Source organism: Equus caballus, chromosome 8, assembly GCF_041296265.1.
Source record: "Equus caballus isolate H_3958 breed thoroughbred chromosome 8, TB-T2T, whole genome shotgun sequence".
Lineage (NCBI taxonomy): Eukaryota > Metazoa > Chordata > Mammalia > Perissodactyla > Equidae > Equus > Equus caballus.
The window spans coordinates 84,732,802-84,747,829 of NC_091691.1; the positions used below are offsets into that span (position 1 = coordinate 84,732,802).

The window sequence follows — 15,028 nt, forward strand, 5'->3', positions numbered from 1 at the left end:
AGGGTCAACCGCAGATGTCGCGGTAGCTCAGGCTGAGAATCCCAGGCTCTCCTTCACCAGGGACTCCGCGAGGACCGCGGGAGTTTCTGAAGCCGGCGGACACCTCTGGATACCTTCCCCGCCCCGGAGCCTGTGCCAGAGAACTGCAGATTGTGTCCACGACGCGTCCGAGAGGACGTGCCCTCCGGGTCGCTGCGCAGAGCGCTCCAGGACGCTCTCTCCGCGCGCGGCTCCTAACCCGACGCGCGTTAAATCGATCCGCTAGGATAGGGGGTGCGGAACGTGTTGGACACACCAGAGAGAGACACTGGGCTCCAAAAAGGCAAAGTCGCTCTGTCCCAGTCTTCGGAGGACTAATGTCATCAACCCTGGGTAGCAAGGGATGACACCGAGACAGCAACCTGGACAATGATCTGAGAGGGGCACTGGGCCTCTGCGGGGTGGAAAGAGAGAGGCAGGGCTGCCAGGGGCTTCGGGACGTTCAGCTCTCACCTTGAGGAAGGTGGTGTAGACGCTTCCTACTGGGGTCAGTCTTTCAAAGTTGCAGCCGCCGCTTGGCTATTGTATCGAGGGACTGAGACCTCGCCCGCAGCTGAGCCTTAGGCTCCAAACACCACGAACCCCACACACTTGCACGCGCCCGCACGCGCCCAGGGAGGGGCGCCTCTTGTATAGGGCGCCGCAGGCCGGTGATGGGGATGATTCTCCGCTGCAGCAAACCGCTTCCAGGAGGGTTCGCACGAGGTAGCCCCAGCTCCTGCGCAGTCCTCTGCCGTCCCTGACCCACCCGGTCCACCACCGCAGGCCCTCCAATACCCCCATTCACACGCACATTGTCCTCCCCGCCCCCCCCCCCCCCCACGCCGTCCTGAGCGCGCTTAACCAGAATCAAACCCAAACAAGTAAGTCTTTAATTCTCCTCCCAAGTACTTTGAAACTACTTATACAAACAATTCCTCAAACTCTATTCCTCCGCCTCCCATTCCTCCCAGTTTTCTTTATCTGGGGTCGCCACGCAGCCCGGGAGCGGCCGAGGTCAGGCGCTTTAGGTCCCTTGAACCTGGAGGCTCCGGCGCCCGCGGGGGTGGGAGCAGCGTGGCCGGCGGGGTCGGGCGGCCTCTCCCCGCTCCAGCAGCAGGGCTGGGGTTCTGTGGGCTGTGCGGGTGGTCAGAGGGCCTCGGCAGGCCTGAGGGTCAGCCCTGCCTGGTGAGTCAGGAGCAGATGTGCACGACGACCCAAGCAGGCGGCACAGGGAAAGAGCGACCGAGTAGGGGGACCCAGGGCGGAGGGGTGCGCGTGTGCGCCTCCCAGGACGGTCGTCTCGCCCGATTTGGTCCCTGGTGCCCCTAGAGGGCCTGCCACGGCTTCCCGATGGCCTGGATGTGCTCCTTGGCCTTTAGGCGCAGCGCGGCGATGCTGCTGTTGCGCGGGTCCGCCTCGTCCAGCGGGAACTTGTCCCCGAAGCCGGGTCCGCACGGGTAGGCGGGCGGCGGCGGCCCGAGGGGCTGCAGGCCGGGGCCCAGCGGCGGAGAGTTCAGGAAGGGCGGCGGCGGCGGCGGCGGCGTGTAGCTGGCGGGCAGGCTCTGCGCCGGCGGCCCGAAGCCCGGCAGGCTCTGCAGCGCCGTGGCGCCCCCTCCCGGCAGCGGCGGCCCGAGCCACGACTCCAGCGGCAGCGCGCCCCCCGCCGGCCCGCCGCCGCCGCCCGGGCCCGCCCCGAGGGGCGCCAGGGCTGCCGAGGGCGGGGAGCGGCTGAACGAGAGGAGGGGCGAGTCCTGCAGCTTCATGGACGACACTTCCAGCTTCTCCTGCCGCCGCCACTTGGCCCGTCGGTTCTGGAACCACACCTGCGGAAGGCAGCACAGCGTCGTCGGGCTGCCGCGGGGGCCGGGGCCGCACCCCCGCCCGGCGCCCGCGAAGCCCGGCGGCTGGATCCCCCCATCCCCGGGCAGAGCTGGGCACCCACTATTTCGCACCTGTTCCTTCCACCCGCCCCCCCACTCCACCCGCATTATCCTTTCTTTTCCGTCCTATTTTCTCCTTTTGCTCTTTTTCCTTCTTCTCTCTTGCTTCTTCTGAGTCTCTTTGTCCCATCCGACTCCTCCGTGGCGTCCCATCCTTTTTTCCCTGTTTATCTCACCCAGAGGTGTGGTTGTACTTGTTTCCAACTCCTGGCACGCAGCAGTTGCTCAGAAAAAACTGAAGTTAACCCTGGAATCGGACTGCAGGACTTGGAAACCAGAGCTCAACAAATTTCTGTGACCTGCTGGCTGACAGCCCTTCCTGACGCTTCGGTTCAGACTCTCCTGCCTCCCTGTGGAACAGCTCTCAGCGGCTGCGTTTTTGTCTCAGACTTTCTGTATTTTACCTACCTTTGTCTCTTTTATAAACATTCATACAAACAAATACTCTAAGTATTGTAACTGGTAACATTGGGTGTTAAAATACAGCTATTTCAACGAATTACTCATATGCTAACTAGTGGAAGAAAGTGGGCTTATTTGATCCCGAGCATATTTGAATTGCTACTGTAATAAGATTTTCATTTTTATTTAATTGATATCCGCTTAGTATTTCTGATATTTCTTACAAATGGCTTTCAATGATTACAACAGTTCAAGCTTGTTTTTTTAAAATCTACTTTTACTTTATGGAGTTAGTTTTGACATTACCCTAAGATGAGTATAATGAGTTTGAGTTTTTCTTTTTTCTTTACATATAGAAAGGCCATGCCAAGAGTGAAGTCTGGTCTCTTATCTTCCATTCCTGACCTCATAGAAGCCCAAGAAAGGGGGCAATTAAGGCTTCATCACCAGGTGACCACCCTCAGAAACGGAACAGAGAGAGCTGGTCTAGTTTAGAGGAGAAAACTTTGGCCAAACTGGTGGCCTCAGTGTTATATTTATCAAGGGAAGTGGGGGAATCGTTGCGACTTCAGAAAGGAGAAAGCAGTTCTGAGTCAATAAGGTGGGGGGACCTCCTAGGAGAGCTGAGAAAACTGCCCTCCAGTACCTGGGCAGAGCAGGGCAAGGGTGTGTAAGCAGGAGATTTGGGGGAAGAAGAGAAAGAACAAAAACTTAAGTACTCCTGCTCCCTTCCCACAAAAGATTCTTCTACATATCTGAGGCCCCGATTTCCCAGAAACATTAGCTATTTGCCCATAATAGAGAAAAGAGAAACAGTGGCATGAGTGAGGGCTCCCATTCCTCTGCCTCCTCTGCTTCTCTGCATGTCACACTCCATCCCCCCCAATATCCACGATAGTCTTCGGATCCAGTATCCAGAGTCAGAGGGCTAACGACTGGATAGCCAGCTCTTATACTGCTCTACTGCTGCCCTGACACAGTTGGAGACTCAGCCTGCCCCCCCACCCCCATCTGATTACATCATGGCCATGTGTTAAGAACCTGCCATATGCTGAGAACTGCCCTGGCCTTGTGGTCACGGAGAAGTCACAGACACTGTTCTCAAGAAGCTCACAACTTCGAGCAGAAGCCAAAACCCCTGAACAACTAAAGAGGGAGGAAGGAAGGTGGGACAGAGGTGGCTTCAGGTATGAAGGCAGCCCCTGAGTTGGCTGTGCCTGTATTCTAGAAGGCACTGGAAGGCCCTGGAAGGATTTGCCTCTCCTCTTTCTTCAGCTTTCACTGTATTCTTTCCCTCTCCCTACCCCATCCTCCCTCCAGGAAAAGCAGGTGCTAAAATGCCCACTCCTTCAATGAAATCATTGCAATCAAATTAGGAGATATTGAACTGTCCTCGCCAGTTAATCCTGAGTCACATTAGGAAACTATTTTTACAAACCATGGCATTTACTCCATAGTTTCAACCCCTCAACTAAGCAGAAGAGCTAAAAGGCAAGAGCTTGTCCCCTTTTACTTTTAAGACAAGGCCAAAAGCCCCCAATATCTGAAGACCCTAACTTCCTGGAAATCTCATTCATTAGACACACAAAAATCCCATCTCGTTCCCCTGCCTTTCAGGAGCAGTCAAATCTGTCCCCAGTGTCTCCCTTTCAGGCCTCTGTAAACTCTCCCAATTTGGAAATCCTCCCAGATTTTTCACAGATGACTAGCAAATATTTAAGGCTTTCAAATATTTTAATGATCAGGGATTAAAGATAATTCAGCTCTAATTAAAGCAAAAACCCCTTTACAATAAAAAGAAAAGGCCTCTGCCCCAGCGGGAACTTTGCTTGGATGTGCACCAGAGAAGCAAAAGTCAGTTTCTGAAAGGAACCCACCAAAAGTTTCAACTGCAGGCGCCAGGCCCTCGCAAGACCACAGGGTTTTCGTTTTTAACACGGGGCTGCCAGCTAGTGACTAGAGTGGCATTTGAGGCCCCAATAGGTTACCCTTGAGCTGCTGCCTACATTTCCTCTCTCCACAGTGATCCTCCCAACCCTCCATCCTCGCTGTACCTAATGAGCTGTCCTCTCCTCTTGCCAGCCGTTCCCAATTCCTCTTCTTAGCTTAGAACAGGGAGACCCCCAAGAGGAGATGGCACTACAAACTGGAACAGACTGTCCGAGGGGCGGTGCCTGGGCCACATGGAAGAGCTCTGGGGTTCTAGGCTAGCCAAGTCGAGGAAGGGCAATGGGAAAAGTGCCCTAATAAATGCGTGGGCGCCCGGGGGTTCAAGGGAGCTTTCGCTGCAGCTTGGGCTCGGGCCCTCCCGGGACCGATCTGGGCGCTTTACCTGGACTCGGACCTCGGGTAGGTTGACCTTGCCGGCCAGCTCCTCGCGACTATACACGTCAGGGTAGTGGGACTTCTCGAAAGCGCGCTCCAGCTCGTGCAGCTGGTACGTGGTGAAGGTCGTGCGGTTCCGCCGGTGCTTTTTCTTGGGCTGCTCCTCCTCCGACAGCTTCGCGTCGCCCGCGGCGGGCCCGACGGGCAGCCCGGGGCTCGGCCGGGCCTCCCCGGGCTCCTTGGGGCAGTAGGGGCGAGGGGCTGGGACTACAAGGCCCCGGAAGGTCAGAGACACTCCACGGAGTATCCCTGGGCCCACCCCGCCTACCCGTGGGCGCTGGCAGCGGATGCGGTCGCTGAGATGCCCGCGGAGGTAGGGGTGAGGGCTGCGAGGGGCCCTTCAGCTTTTTCTCCACGCACGTTGGGATCTCCTGTTATACACCCAGCCCTCAAGCCCGCGCCCTGATGCCTTAATACAAGTTACGGCAGGGGCCTCTCCTCTTGCAGAGCTTCTAACTCTGGGCACCCAAAGGGCCACGCAGCGGCCGGGGGTGCGCACTCACCTTCGTACTCCGGAGCGGCCGCCGAGGCGGGCGGCGGGGCGGGCTCGGCGCCTCCCGCGGGAGCCTTGGGGCAGGCAGCACGCGCGCCCTGCCTTCTATCCCGCTCCTTCGCCCCCCGGGCGCCTCGCTCCGCCGGGAAGGAGCCGAGGATGCCGTCGTCCTTGGTAAATCCCAGGATGGCTTCGATGCTGTGCAGCCGCGAGGTGCTCCCGCCCGGGCTGCGGAGCAGGTGGCCGGCGAGCGAGAAGCTGCCGTCGGCCATTGCGGGGGCGCAGCCGGGCAGGTGCATGGGGAGCGCCGGGCGGCGGGAGGGCGCGGCCCGCGCTCTCTGCAGCGCCGCCTGCTTTGGAGACAGACACAAGAGGCTCGAAGCCGGCTCTTCCTGGGTACGGCGGTCCAACCCGAAGAGTCCCGACCCAAGGTCAGGCTCGGCGCGCGACGCCGGCCCGGTTACGCGCGCAAGAGGTGGGCGAGCGCTGCGCCCGTGGGCGCCTCGGTGCCTGCAGGATCGGAAGTTCGGACTCGGAGCAGCTGGGGCTCCGGGCGCTAAAGGCTGCGACCCGCTCGCCGCGGCTCCTCCCCTCTCGCCGGGGACCCAGCCTCTTCGCTCGGCCCCTCCCTCCGCAGCGGGGCGGGTCTTTTCCTCGCCCAGCCTCAGGGTTCTCACCCGGCCGCCCCGGGCGGGGCCAGCACCCCGAATCTTCCCCCTCCCCGGTCTCGAAGCGCTCCAAACACGCCCGCGGGACAGGAAGTGGCATGTTTGACAGACCTGGGGACGCGAGTGCGGGGTCCGATCCCCTCAGTCCTGCCTCAAGGGGCCCATGCCCTGGGTCTCACCTCCCCGCCCGGGCTTGCCTCCCTCCTTGAACTCAGCTCCCTCTCCCGTTCCCCCCACCCCACACTCGCCTCTGCCCTGGGACTCGCTTCCTCTGCGCGCCCCGGGCGACCCTTGGAAAGACCTAGCGGAAAGCTTCCAGGCTCGACGGCGTCGGAAGTCAGTCCGCGCTGCTCCCCAGTTTGAATTTTCCTCTTTCTCCCTCTTTTCACCGCCGCGGGCCTCCTCTTTCGGCTTCCTAGTCCGAATCCCTGAACTTTGGGTTTATTTTGTTTGTCTATATCTGTTTCAACTCTTCCTCCCTGGCCGCTCGGACTTGGGCGCGGGCAGGCTCCCTCACTCCAGCGCCCACCCCAGGAGGCGGAGGGGCCATCTGTGCCCGCAGACCCGGCGACCTCAAGTGCCCGACCACCCAGCAGGAGGCTGGGAGGCCCAGGTCGGACCTGCTGCCTGGCTCAGGCCCCGTGGGAGACAAGCTAGGGGTTCCTCACGCCCGCAGACTGTGTGTCCTGCGGGAACCCTCCCCACCAAGCCGTTCTCCAAGCCAAGGAGATGACCCAACCTCAGGCTGCCTGGGGAAGGATCTTCCTCCGGAGAGAAGGCCTCGCACATCTCTGGGGGTTACAGGCGTAATCCGCTTGCATTTCTTTCCCCTTTGGGGGCCCCACGAGGCTTCCGTGGCCCGAAGTGACTCCCAGGCCCGGAGGAAAGACGATTTCCGCGGCCGAGCGTTTTTTCACATCCCCGGCGTTGTGAACGCTCCGTGAACGCCGGCGCTTCTCAAAGCTGACGCCAGATCCGAGTTGGGCGCCGGTCTTCGCTGAAATGTGAGCCGGGCACGTGAACCAAAATGCTTTCCTAAAAAGCCTAAGGACCTAGAGATTCTTTTCCTTTTCTCCCCAGTTTCATCGAGATGTAAGTGGCATACGGCACTGTATACGTTTAAGGTGTACAGAGTCATGATTTGACTTACATAATCGTGAAATGATGACCACAATTACTCAGCACCCATCATCTCACAGAGATGCAAAACGGAGACTCTCCAAATCGCCTTTGCAGTAGACGCTCTGCTCTCCACGCACGGGCGTCTTTCCCGCCACCCTTCGTTTATTCCCGCTGGCATCAGACAAGCGTTTACTGCGTCCCCACCGAGGGTCCGGCCTGACGTGGCCACGTCAGCGCCACAAAGAAAAGAAAGCCGGGCTGCTGGCCTTGAGGAGCTTAACAAGACAAAGGAGGAAACAGAGAAACACATCTCTTCGGATCCTCCACCTTTAAGTTGATGTCAGAAGGACATTAAAAAGGCCTTAACTACATTAAGGATCATTAAATGGTTAATTTGGGCACATGGAGAGGAGTCATTCCACAAATTACTCTATTTTTAATAAAACTATCAAAAGGTAAATTAAAATAGCGACTATGTGAGTTTGTAGCAGATGGAAATTGAGCCACTGATTCAAGCAAGAAATTATTTTTTATTTTAAGAAAAAGCTGAATTAATGAACATTAATATGCACTTTATACTATTTGCGTATATAGTTTTCATAATCCTTTCACATTCTTTATATCATCTAGATCCTCACAACCCCGTGAAGTGAGCAGGACAAATATATTTGTTCCCATTTTACAGAAGAGGAAACTGAGGCTGAAAGTGATACAGCTGTTAAGTGGCAGGGTCAGGGCTAGAACTAAGACCGGCTCCCTCCTTGTCCAGCGGCTTCTGGCTGCAGCTCATTTGTGATTATTAGGACAGAGTGTGATATTTTTGAAAAGAATCCAAGCACATCTTAGCCTGCAGTTCATTTTCAATCTTTCCTGGAGAATGAATCCTGCATCTAAGAGGCTGAGGAAGGGGCAGCTTAGCTCCCCAAAGAAATGAAGTCAGGGCCTGTGCACGGTGGCTTTTGGGCACTGGTGTCTGGGGCGACTGAACAAACTCTCAGGAAGTTTCTGCCACAATCCAGGGGAAGCCAGCACCCCCACCCCCTGGCTTTCTAGGCTGTCAAAGGCCCTGTCCCCACAAATGATCTAGTGGCACCCCGCAAGTTCCCACATACCAGTTACGTGGACCAGGTGGCTGAGGGGCTGATGCCTCGGTGACAGAGGGCAGCGTGGGGATAATCAATTGGTATTTGTTGTCTCCCCTCTGACAGTGGCTGCTTTTTATGTAAACTTCTCCAATATTAAATTGATCTCTATTAGCACCGCTAAGCAAAGGTTGGCAGCGTTTTCTTAAGCTCCTGCCCACACGCTAAGGGGCTTACGGCCTTGTTTTCCCAAGTTAATTCCTTCTGGAACTGCCCAGCTCTCCCTAATAGGTCCAGGTGAGGTTAGCTTTTATTTACTGTTTATTTCAGAGTCTCCAGAGAAAAGCAGAAAAGGCTTCAACGGCCACTGGCGAGGGACAACGGAGGAAACAGGGCAAAGCAGGACAAGCGGAGGTTGGGGCTTCCTTTGTGCGGGACATAAAGAGCTAGTCAAGACCATTGTGGGCACGGTGGAGGGTACTCCAAGCAATCAGCCGGGGGTCATTGTTGGGGGCTAATCTACATGTGTATTTCCCAAGAACTCGATTAGGGAAGATGAATGGACTCGGCCATGTCCCTAATTCTTCCAGCATGAAGCTGCATTTTTCCAGCAGTTACGCCAGCGCATAATCAGCCCAGCTCCAGCAAAAGTAAGGAGCCTGGCTTCTGAACTCCGCCTCTGTTTAATTCATTAATTCATTAGGTGGATCCAAAAAACTCCCTCCTCCCAGCCCCCACCTGCAGGCTGAACTTACACACAGCTAACGCCCCTTTACACTTGGCATGACTTGGAGAAACATTTTCAGAAGTAAGGAGAGAGGAGGCAACTGGGGCATGTGGGGGTGTTCAGAGCGTGATGTGGGAAGGACAATATAGAATGATAATTCTATCAGTTGGGAGAGACATTTTGGGGAGGAGAAAGGGGATAGGGACTGGCTTACATGAAGAACAAGAAATCTAAATGTAACCAGCAATCATGCGCAGTTGTGGTATAAGGTAGCTCTTTTATCTTGGACGTACGCAGGAGGTCCCACTTCTGGAACGATTCTGGGTGGGCTGCTTCATCCACAACACTCCTGAGAGAAATGGGCATCTGTCGAGTGAATTCCCCGTGCCCTGGGTGTGCAAACGTTCACAAGAGAGTCGATGCCATTTGACCACAGCCTCAGTAACTTCAGCTTGAAGCGATGTTTTAGGTTTGGGCAAAAAAGGTCCGTTTAAGTGCCTATGGGATATCACTTCGTAAAGTGTATAACACCACCTCGATTGTATGCACCCAGACAATCCCCTTGGTAGATGCAGTTTCGTCCTGCAATGACTTCCCCCGGCCCAGACCACACTGCAGGACGTGTCCTCCCGCCAGCTGATGCACGTGTCAGGGAAGGCAACTTAACTTCAGTAGCAGCCAGAGCAAAACACAACTCATACAGTCGTTAAACACACGCACACGCTGCAGTTCAACAAACTCAACTGTCAAGTTAAAAACAATATGTGGTAACAGTTATTATTTATTGAATACTGACTACAGAATATGCCAGTGGGCACTCTTCTGAATACGCTACATGGACTACCTCGTTAGGCTTCACGATAACCCTGTGAGGTAGACACTGTTATTACCTGCACTTTACAGATAAGGAATCTGAGCCACAGAGAGGTTAAGTCGCTTGCCCAAGGTTGCCCAGCTGGCTTCAGGTGGAGCCAGGACTTGAACCCAGGTCTTTTTTTCACGAACTCATCGACTAACCACTGTGTCTACTACCTCCCAATACGGTGTTGAGGATATACATATGCACTATTAATTCTCCGGTGGCTATAAGAGAACTAGCAGATTAATTAAAGTAAGAAAATTTGGGAGTCAAAGGATACAGGAATAATATGGTTCAGAATTTGAGCGATGTGGGGGTGAAAAAGGTTTGTTGGTCAGTCTATAATTTATTTAGTCAATTGTAATGATGACAGATATACTAAAAAATATAAATTAAGTATACCATTCAACTTCCTGAGGCTGTTTCATAAAGTTTGGGGAATTCTCTCTCTGTTCTCAGAGTTCCCATTCACTCTCATTGGTTTGTGAACAATGTATTTTTAAGCCTCTACCATGTGTCATTTGTTTTGTCTGCCTTTGATGCTATGAATTTGCCCCTATACTATAGTGTATATTGTATGCCACAGGCGCAATATGCAAGTTCCTGACAATGGTTACAAAAAATATCAACAGCTAAACTCTCTTTTTAGTGCTGACATATTGGGTACGGAGATAAAAGACGCTCTGTTCACCTCTCTCTACTGAATCTTCCTTATCGATAAAACATTTTCCTTGTTGAACCACCACAGAAGACATATTAGGAAAGAGTTCTTAGAGATACTTATCAGCAACCCCATTTTTACAAGTAGACAACTAATAATATCCTTGGCCACTGCATAAAATTGACACAAATGATCAACATACTTTGATCACTTGAGGAAGATTAGCCCTGAGCTAACTGCTGCCAATCCTCCTCTTTTTGCTAAGGAAGACTGGCCCTGAGCCAACATCCGTGCCCATATTCCTCTACTTTATACGTGGGACGCCTACCACAGCATGGCTTGCCAAGCGGTGCCATGTCCACACCTGGGATCCGAACTAGCGAAACCTGGACTGCCAAGAAGCTGAATGTGCTAACTTAACCGCTGCGCCACCGGGCCAACCCCAACATACTTTCTTTCTATACATCAGTTTCCTCCTCAGTATGATAATCTGAGTATCTCTGGTATTTTCGGACTAAATTGAAGTAAATGTTGGTATAAGGACACTGCAGTGGATAATAACCCCATCACATAATTGTGGCTAAAATATGTAAGCCAGTGAAGAGACGGGCCTCACGGAGGCATTTCTGGCTGAATTGAGAGCCCTCTCAGATGGGCATATGGTAACAGACAATTCATCTCAGTACAAGAGGAAACCAACGGCAGTTGGGAGCTCTTGTGTTTCCCAGCAGTAATACCCTGTTTGGAAGACCCCCTTTTGTGTAAGAACAGGGACCACAGCTCGCTGCAGACCACCTAGTAATTAGCAAGAGGTCCGTCCTCCTCTGGCATTCCCACTGTTTCCCAGTTATAATATTCTGGAGAACAGCATCACCTAAAACTAGTCTCTGATTTGGTTTTCTGCTATTTCAGAGAATCATATGTTTAAGACTTAGAAGGGAAAACTTGGTGATGATCTTGCCTGCTCTCTCAATTTCTAGCCCACACCTTTCCTTTGTAGATGTGGAAATGTGCGCCCAGAGAAATTAAGTGGTCTGCCCAAGATGAGACGGAACATCTGTCCGGGCCTCAGACTAGAGGCCAGTCTGCGGACCCCTGACCCTCATTACGCTGCTGTGGCTTTACCACTGCCATGCTGAGCTCCCACGATCCACGCAACGATGTCCCATGTGGTTCAAGTAAGTCTGAGCATGAATCCCGGAGGAATCTGTTTATTGTACAAACATGATGAAGTTACTCTTCACTCTACTCCCCAATCAGTTACCGGTCCAGTTACGATACTCTTGACCTTGCTTTTGCAGCCCATCCCAACACAAAGAGAGAAAAATCCCTTGGCAATAGACATGCAGGGCATTTTTGGCAAACGAATGATATTTCTCCCCATCGGTGTGCTGGAATCAGCTCTTACTGGTCTGTGAGAGCCAATGGTGAGCATCTCCTCCCAGCTCTGAGTTCAGTGATGACACACTGATAGTTTGAAATCAGCCATAGTGGAAGTATTTTCACCCAGAAATTGGCAAAAAAAAACCAAAATCAGGCGTTCTTCCTCTCTCCCCCTGATGAATTGTTTTTAAATATTCACTAGCATCTCAGTGCTCCTATTCATTAAAGAGTGAAGAAATCCGAAAGTGTTTATTATTATTATTAAAACTGAAGTATGATCTCCTGGGTAAGAGATGTCCACCTTTTTTGACAAAAACTGGAACATAGTCTCAGAACGTGTAAATAAAAGAGAGAAACTTGGATTTCCACCAAAGAAATGGGCTTTTTTTTTTTAAAGTTGTTAGGAGCAAAGCTATATTAAGATAATTCCTCTTTACTTGTTTTCTAATTAAACTAATTGAATTCAGAGCGTCTGGGGGAGCACAGGAGACATTTATCTCGAGGGGATGATGGCCTTGAAGCTCATGAATCCTCTTAGAGAGCTAAGAAGGCAAATCCCGGGATGCCCACTTGCAGCGGCCTTGACCCAACCCCCAGCCAGAGTTTGGCCCCTCCAGGATCCTTCTCCCCTCTACTGGTCAAGGGACAGTTACCAGGGAGCCGATACTCGCTTCATTCCCACAGCCCTCTATGACGTCAGGATTGTTAAAATGCTTTCTTCCCCGTACCACCCATATTCAGTGAGCCTGTTTGGCTCTATTTCTGGAATATTTCTCATATCTGGACATAATTCTCCATTTCTACTACATTGCAGGCCCCCGTCTTGTCTTGCTTGGACAGGCTTCTGAATTAGCCTTCTCACTGGTCTCTTTTCTGCTACTCTTAGCTTCCTACTCTCCACTTTCCTCTCAGCAGCCCGATAATCTTTCAAAAGTGTAAATCAGATCATGCCACTCCCTGCATAAAACTCTCTCAAGGCTTTCCATTAAACTTAGAATAAAATTCAAACTCCTTGCACCACTCTATAAGACTTACCCATTCCTCACTTCTCAAACAGCCTCATCGAACACTTCTGGCTACTCTCCTATCTGCTCCAACTTGCTCACTGAGCTATAGCCACATTGTCCTTTTTTCTCTTCTTGAAATCCTCTAAGCCCCTTCCTGCCTCAGGACCTTTGCACTGAGTATTCTCACTGCCTGAAATGCCCCCACTTAATGTTCACATACTCCTTCTTGTCATTTTATTTTTCTCATAGCACCTGCTACTCTCCAAAACTATCTCATTTATTATTTGTTTACTTGTTTGTTATCTGTCTGCCTTCATTAGAATCTAAGCTTCATGAGAATAGGGATCTTGTCTCTTGGATCCCTAGCATCAGAACATATGTTGCACATGGTGGTTGATTTAATGAATAACTGCAAGGAACTCTATTTTACAGATGAGGAAACAGGTTAAATAACTTGTCTAATTTCACACTGCTATTAATTAGCACGAGTATACATTTTTTTCACATTCTTATAATCATGCATCTGGAGCTTTTCTAAAATATTAATTATTTCCCAGGTGTTTGGAAAATGTCAAACTGCTTTGCTTTCCTTCCCAAATCGTCCACAGAAATCATTTGATCGCTTTCAAAAGTCAGTTCAGTCCACTCCAGTCCCGTTAGCATCAGCGCTGGCTGGGGTTTCCCCCACCGCCTTTGATGTGAGTCTTCGTCCAATGAGGAGCCGGCTGGGCTCCCTGCAAAGCCACTGCGCTCGGCTCAGAGCCCACCCCAGCCCGGCTTCCCTCCTAGCGGGGTGCACCATCTTAGGGAATGCCATTCTTTTCCTAAAGTGGCTCCTCATCCTCACTGCAGACTATTATCTTTATTTTATTTTTACAGCTGACTGCAGTTTTATGGACATTTGTTTGTCAATTTTTATTGTGCTTTGTCCTTTGACCCCGTAAGCCCTAATAGTGCTGATCTTATACGTCCTGACCAATCTAATTAGCCCCTTCTAACCACCAGATGCTTTCAATAGGGTTTTCAAGCTGCTCCCCAGAAGTGTCTTCATTTAAATATCAGGAGCTCACGGCTGGGACTGCAGGGTGTGTGTGCTGTAAGTTAGAGGGATGAGCTTTAAAGAAACACGGCTTGGAAATCTTTAAAGCTTTCTGAAATGACTTAAGAAGACAAGCAAGCATCTCTTTGTACATTTACACCGTCTTTCTATATCTCCAGGAATTACACACCATCTAAAAATTGTGTCTTCAGTTTATAGATGGAGTTGTGACAATATATAGTTTTCCAAGGATAGCAGCACTTTAAGGTAAAGAAATTAAACTTGGGTACATATGGATTTGTTAGCCTTGTATTTCTAAACTTTTGGTTAGGTTTGATATTTTTCCATAATAAAAGGGTTTTCTTAAAGGCAAAAAAAAAAAAAAAAAACCCAAGAGTTTTCAAACTGAATTTAATTTGTATGATACTAAATTTTATTACATGCTCCAAACACAATTTTTGTAGCCCCCCAAACTGCTCTTTCTAATGCAGACAAAAACCTAAGGATGATTCAACAATTTCACTTCTGGGTGGAATTCCACCCAATTTCACTGAAAAAAATTGAAAGCAGGGCCTGGAATAGAAATTTGTACACTCATGTTCATAGCAGGGTTATTTACAATAGCCGAAGGTGGAAGCAACCCAGGTGTCCAGTGACAGATGAATGGATAAACAAAATATGGTGCGTGCAGACAATGGAATATTACTCAGCCATAAAAGGAAAGAAATTCTGACACATGCTACAACATGGATGAAACTTGAGGACGTTATGCTGAGTGAAATAAGCCAGTCATGAAAGGATGAATATTGTGTGATCCACTCATCTGGGGTTCCTATAATAGTCAAATGCATAGAGACCAAAAGTAGAATGGTGGCTGTGGGGAGAGGGGGATGGGAAGTTGTTGCTTAATGGATACAGTTTCTGTTTGGGAAGAAGAAAAAGTTCTCGAGATGGATGATGGTGATGATGGCACAACAATGTGAATGTACTTAATGTCACAGAACTGGACACTAAAAATGTTAAAGTGGTAATTTTTATGTGTATTTTACCACAATTAAAAAATAATAATATAAAAATTTTTACAAAGGAATAAAACAAAAGACAAAACCCAGGGAGAGTCTGAGTTCCACTGCAGTAAACCCTCAAAGGCTATTTACATGTTTTTTTTCAGTTTGCTATTATTTGAAAGAGCCACGTTATAATCTTGGAGAAGAAATTTTTGGTCGAGGTTTTCTAGGG

General features: G+C 50.9%; 1 protein-coding gene across 1 annotated transcript; it reads right to left on the reverse strand.

The window, feature by feature from the left end:
* Positions 1-900: 900 nt before the first annotated feature.
* On the reverse strand, positions 901-5,779 carry RAX (retina and anterior neural fold homeobox). The gene is made up of 3 exons (XM_023647900.2): positions 5,252-5,779; positions 4,696-4,949; positions 901-1,844 (listed from the first exon to the last, which is right to left on the reverse strand). Exons 1-3 carry the CDS (start codon positions 5,538-5,540, stop codon positions 1,347-1,349), a joined length of 1,041 nt encoding a protein of 346 aa, XP_023503668.1. The 5' UTR covers positions 5,541-5,779; the 3' UTR covers positions 901-1,346.
* Positions 5,780-15,028: the final 9,249 nt, after the last annotated feature.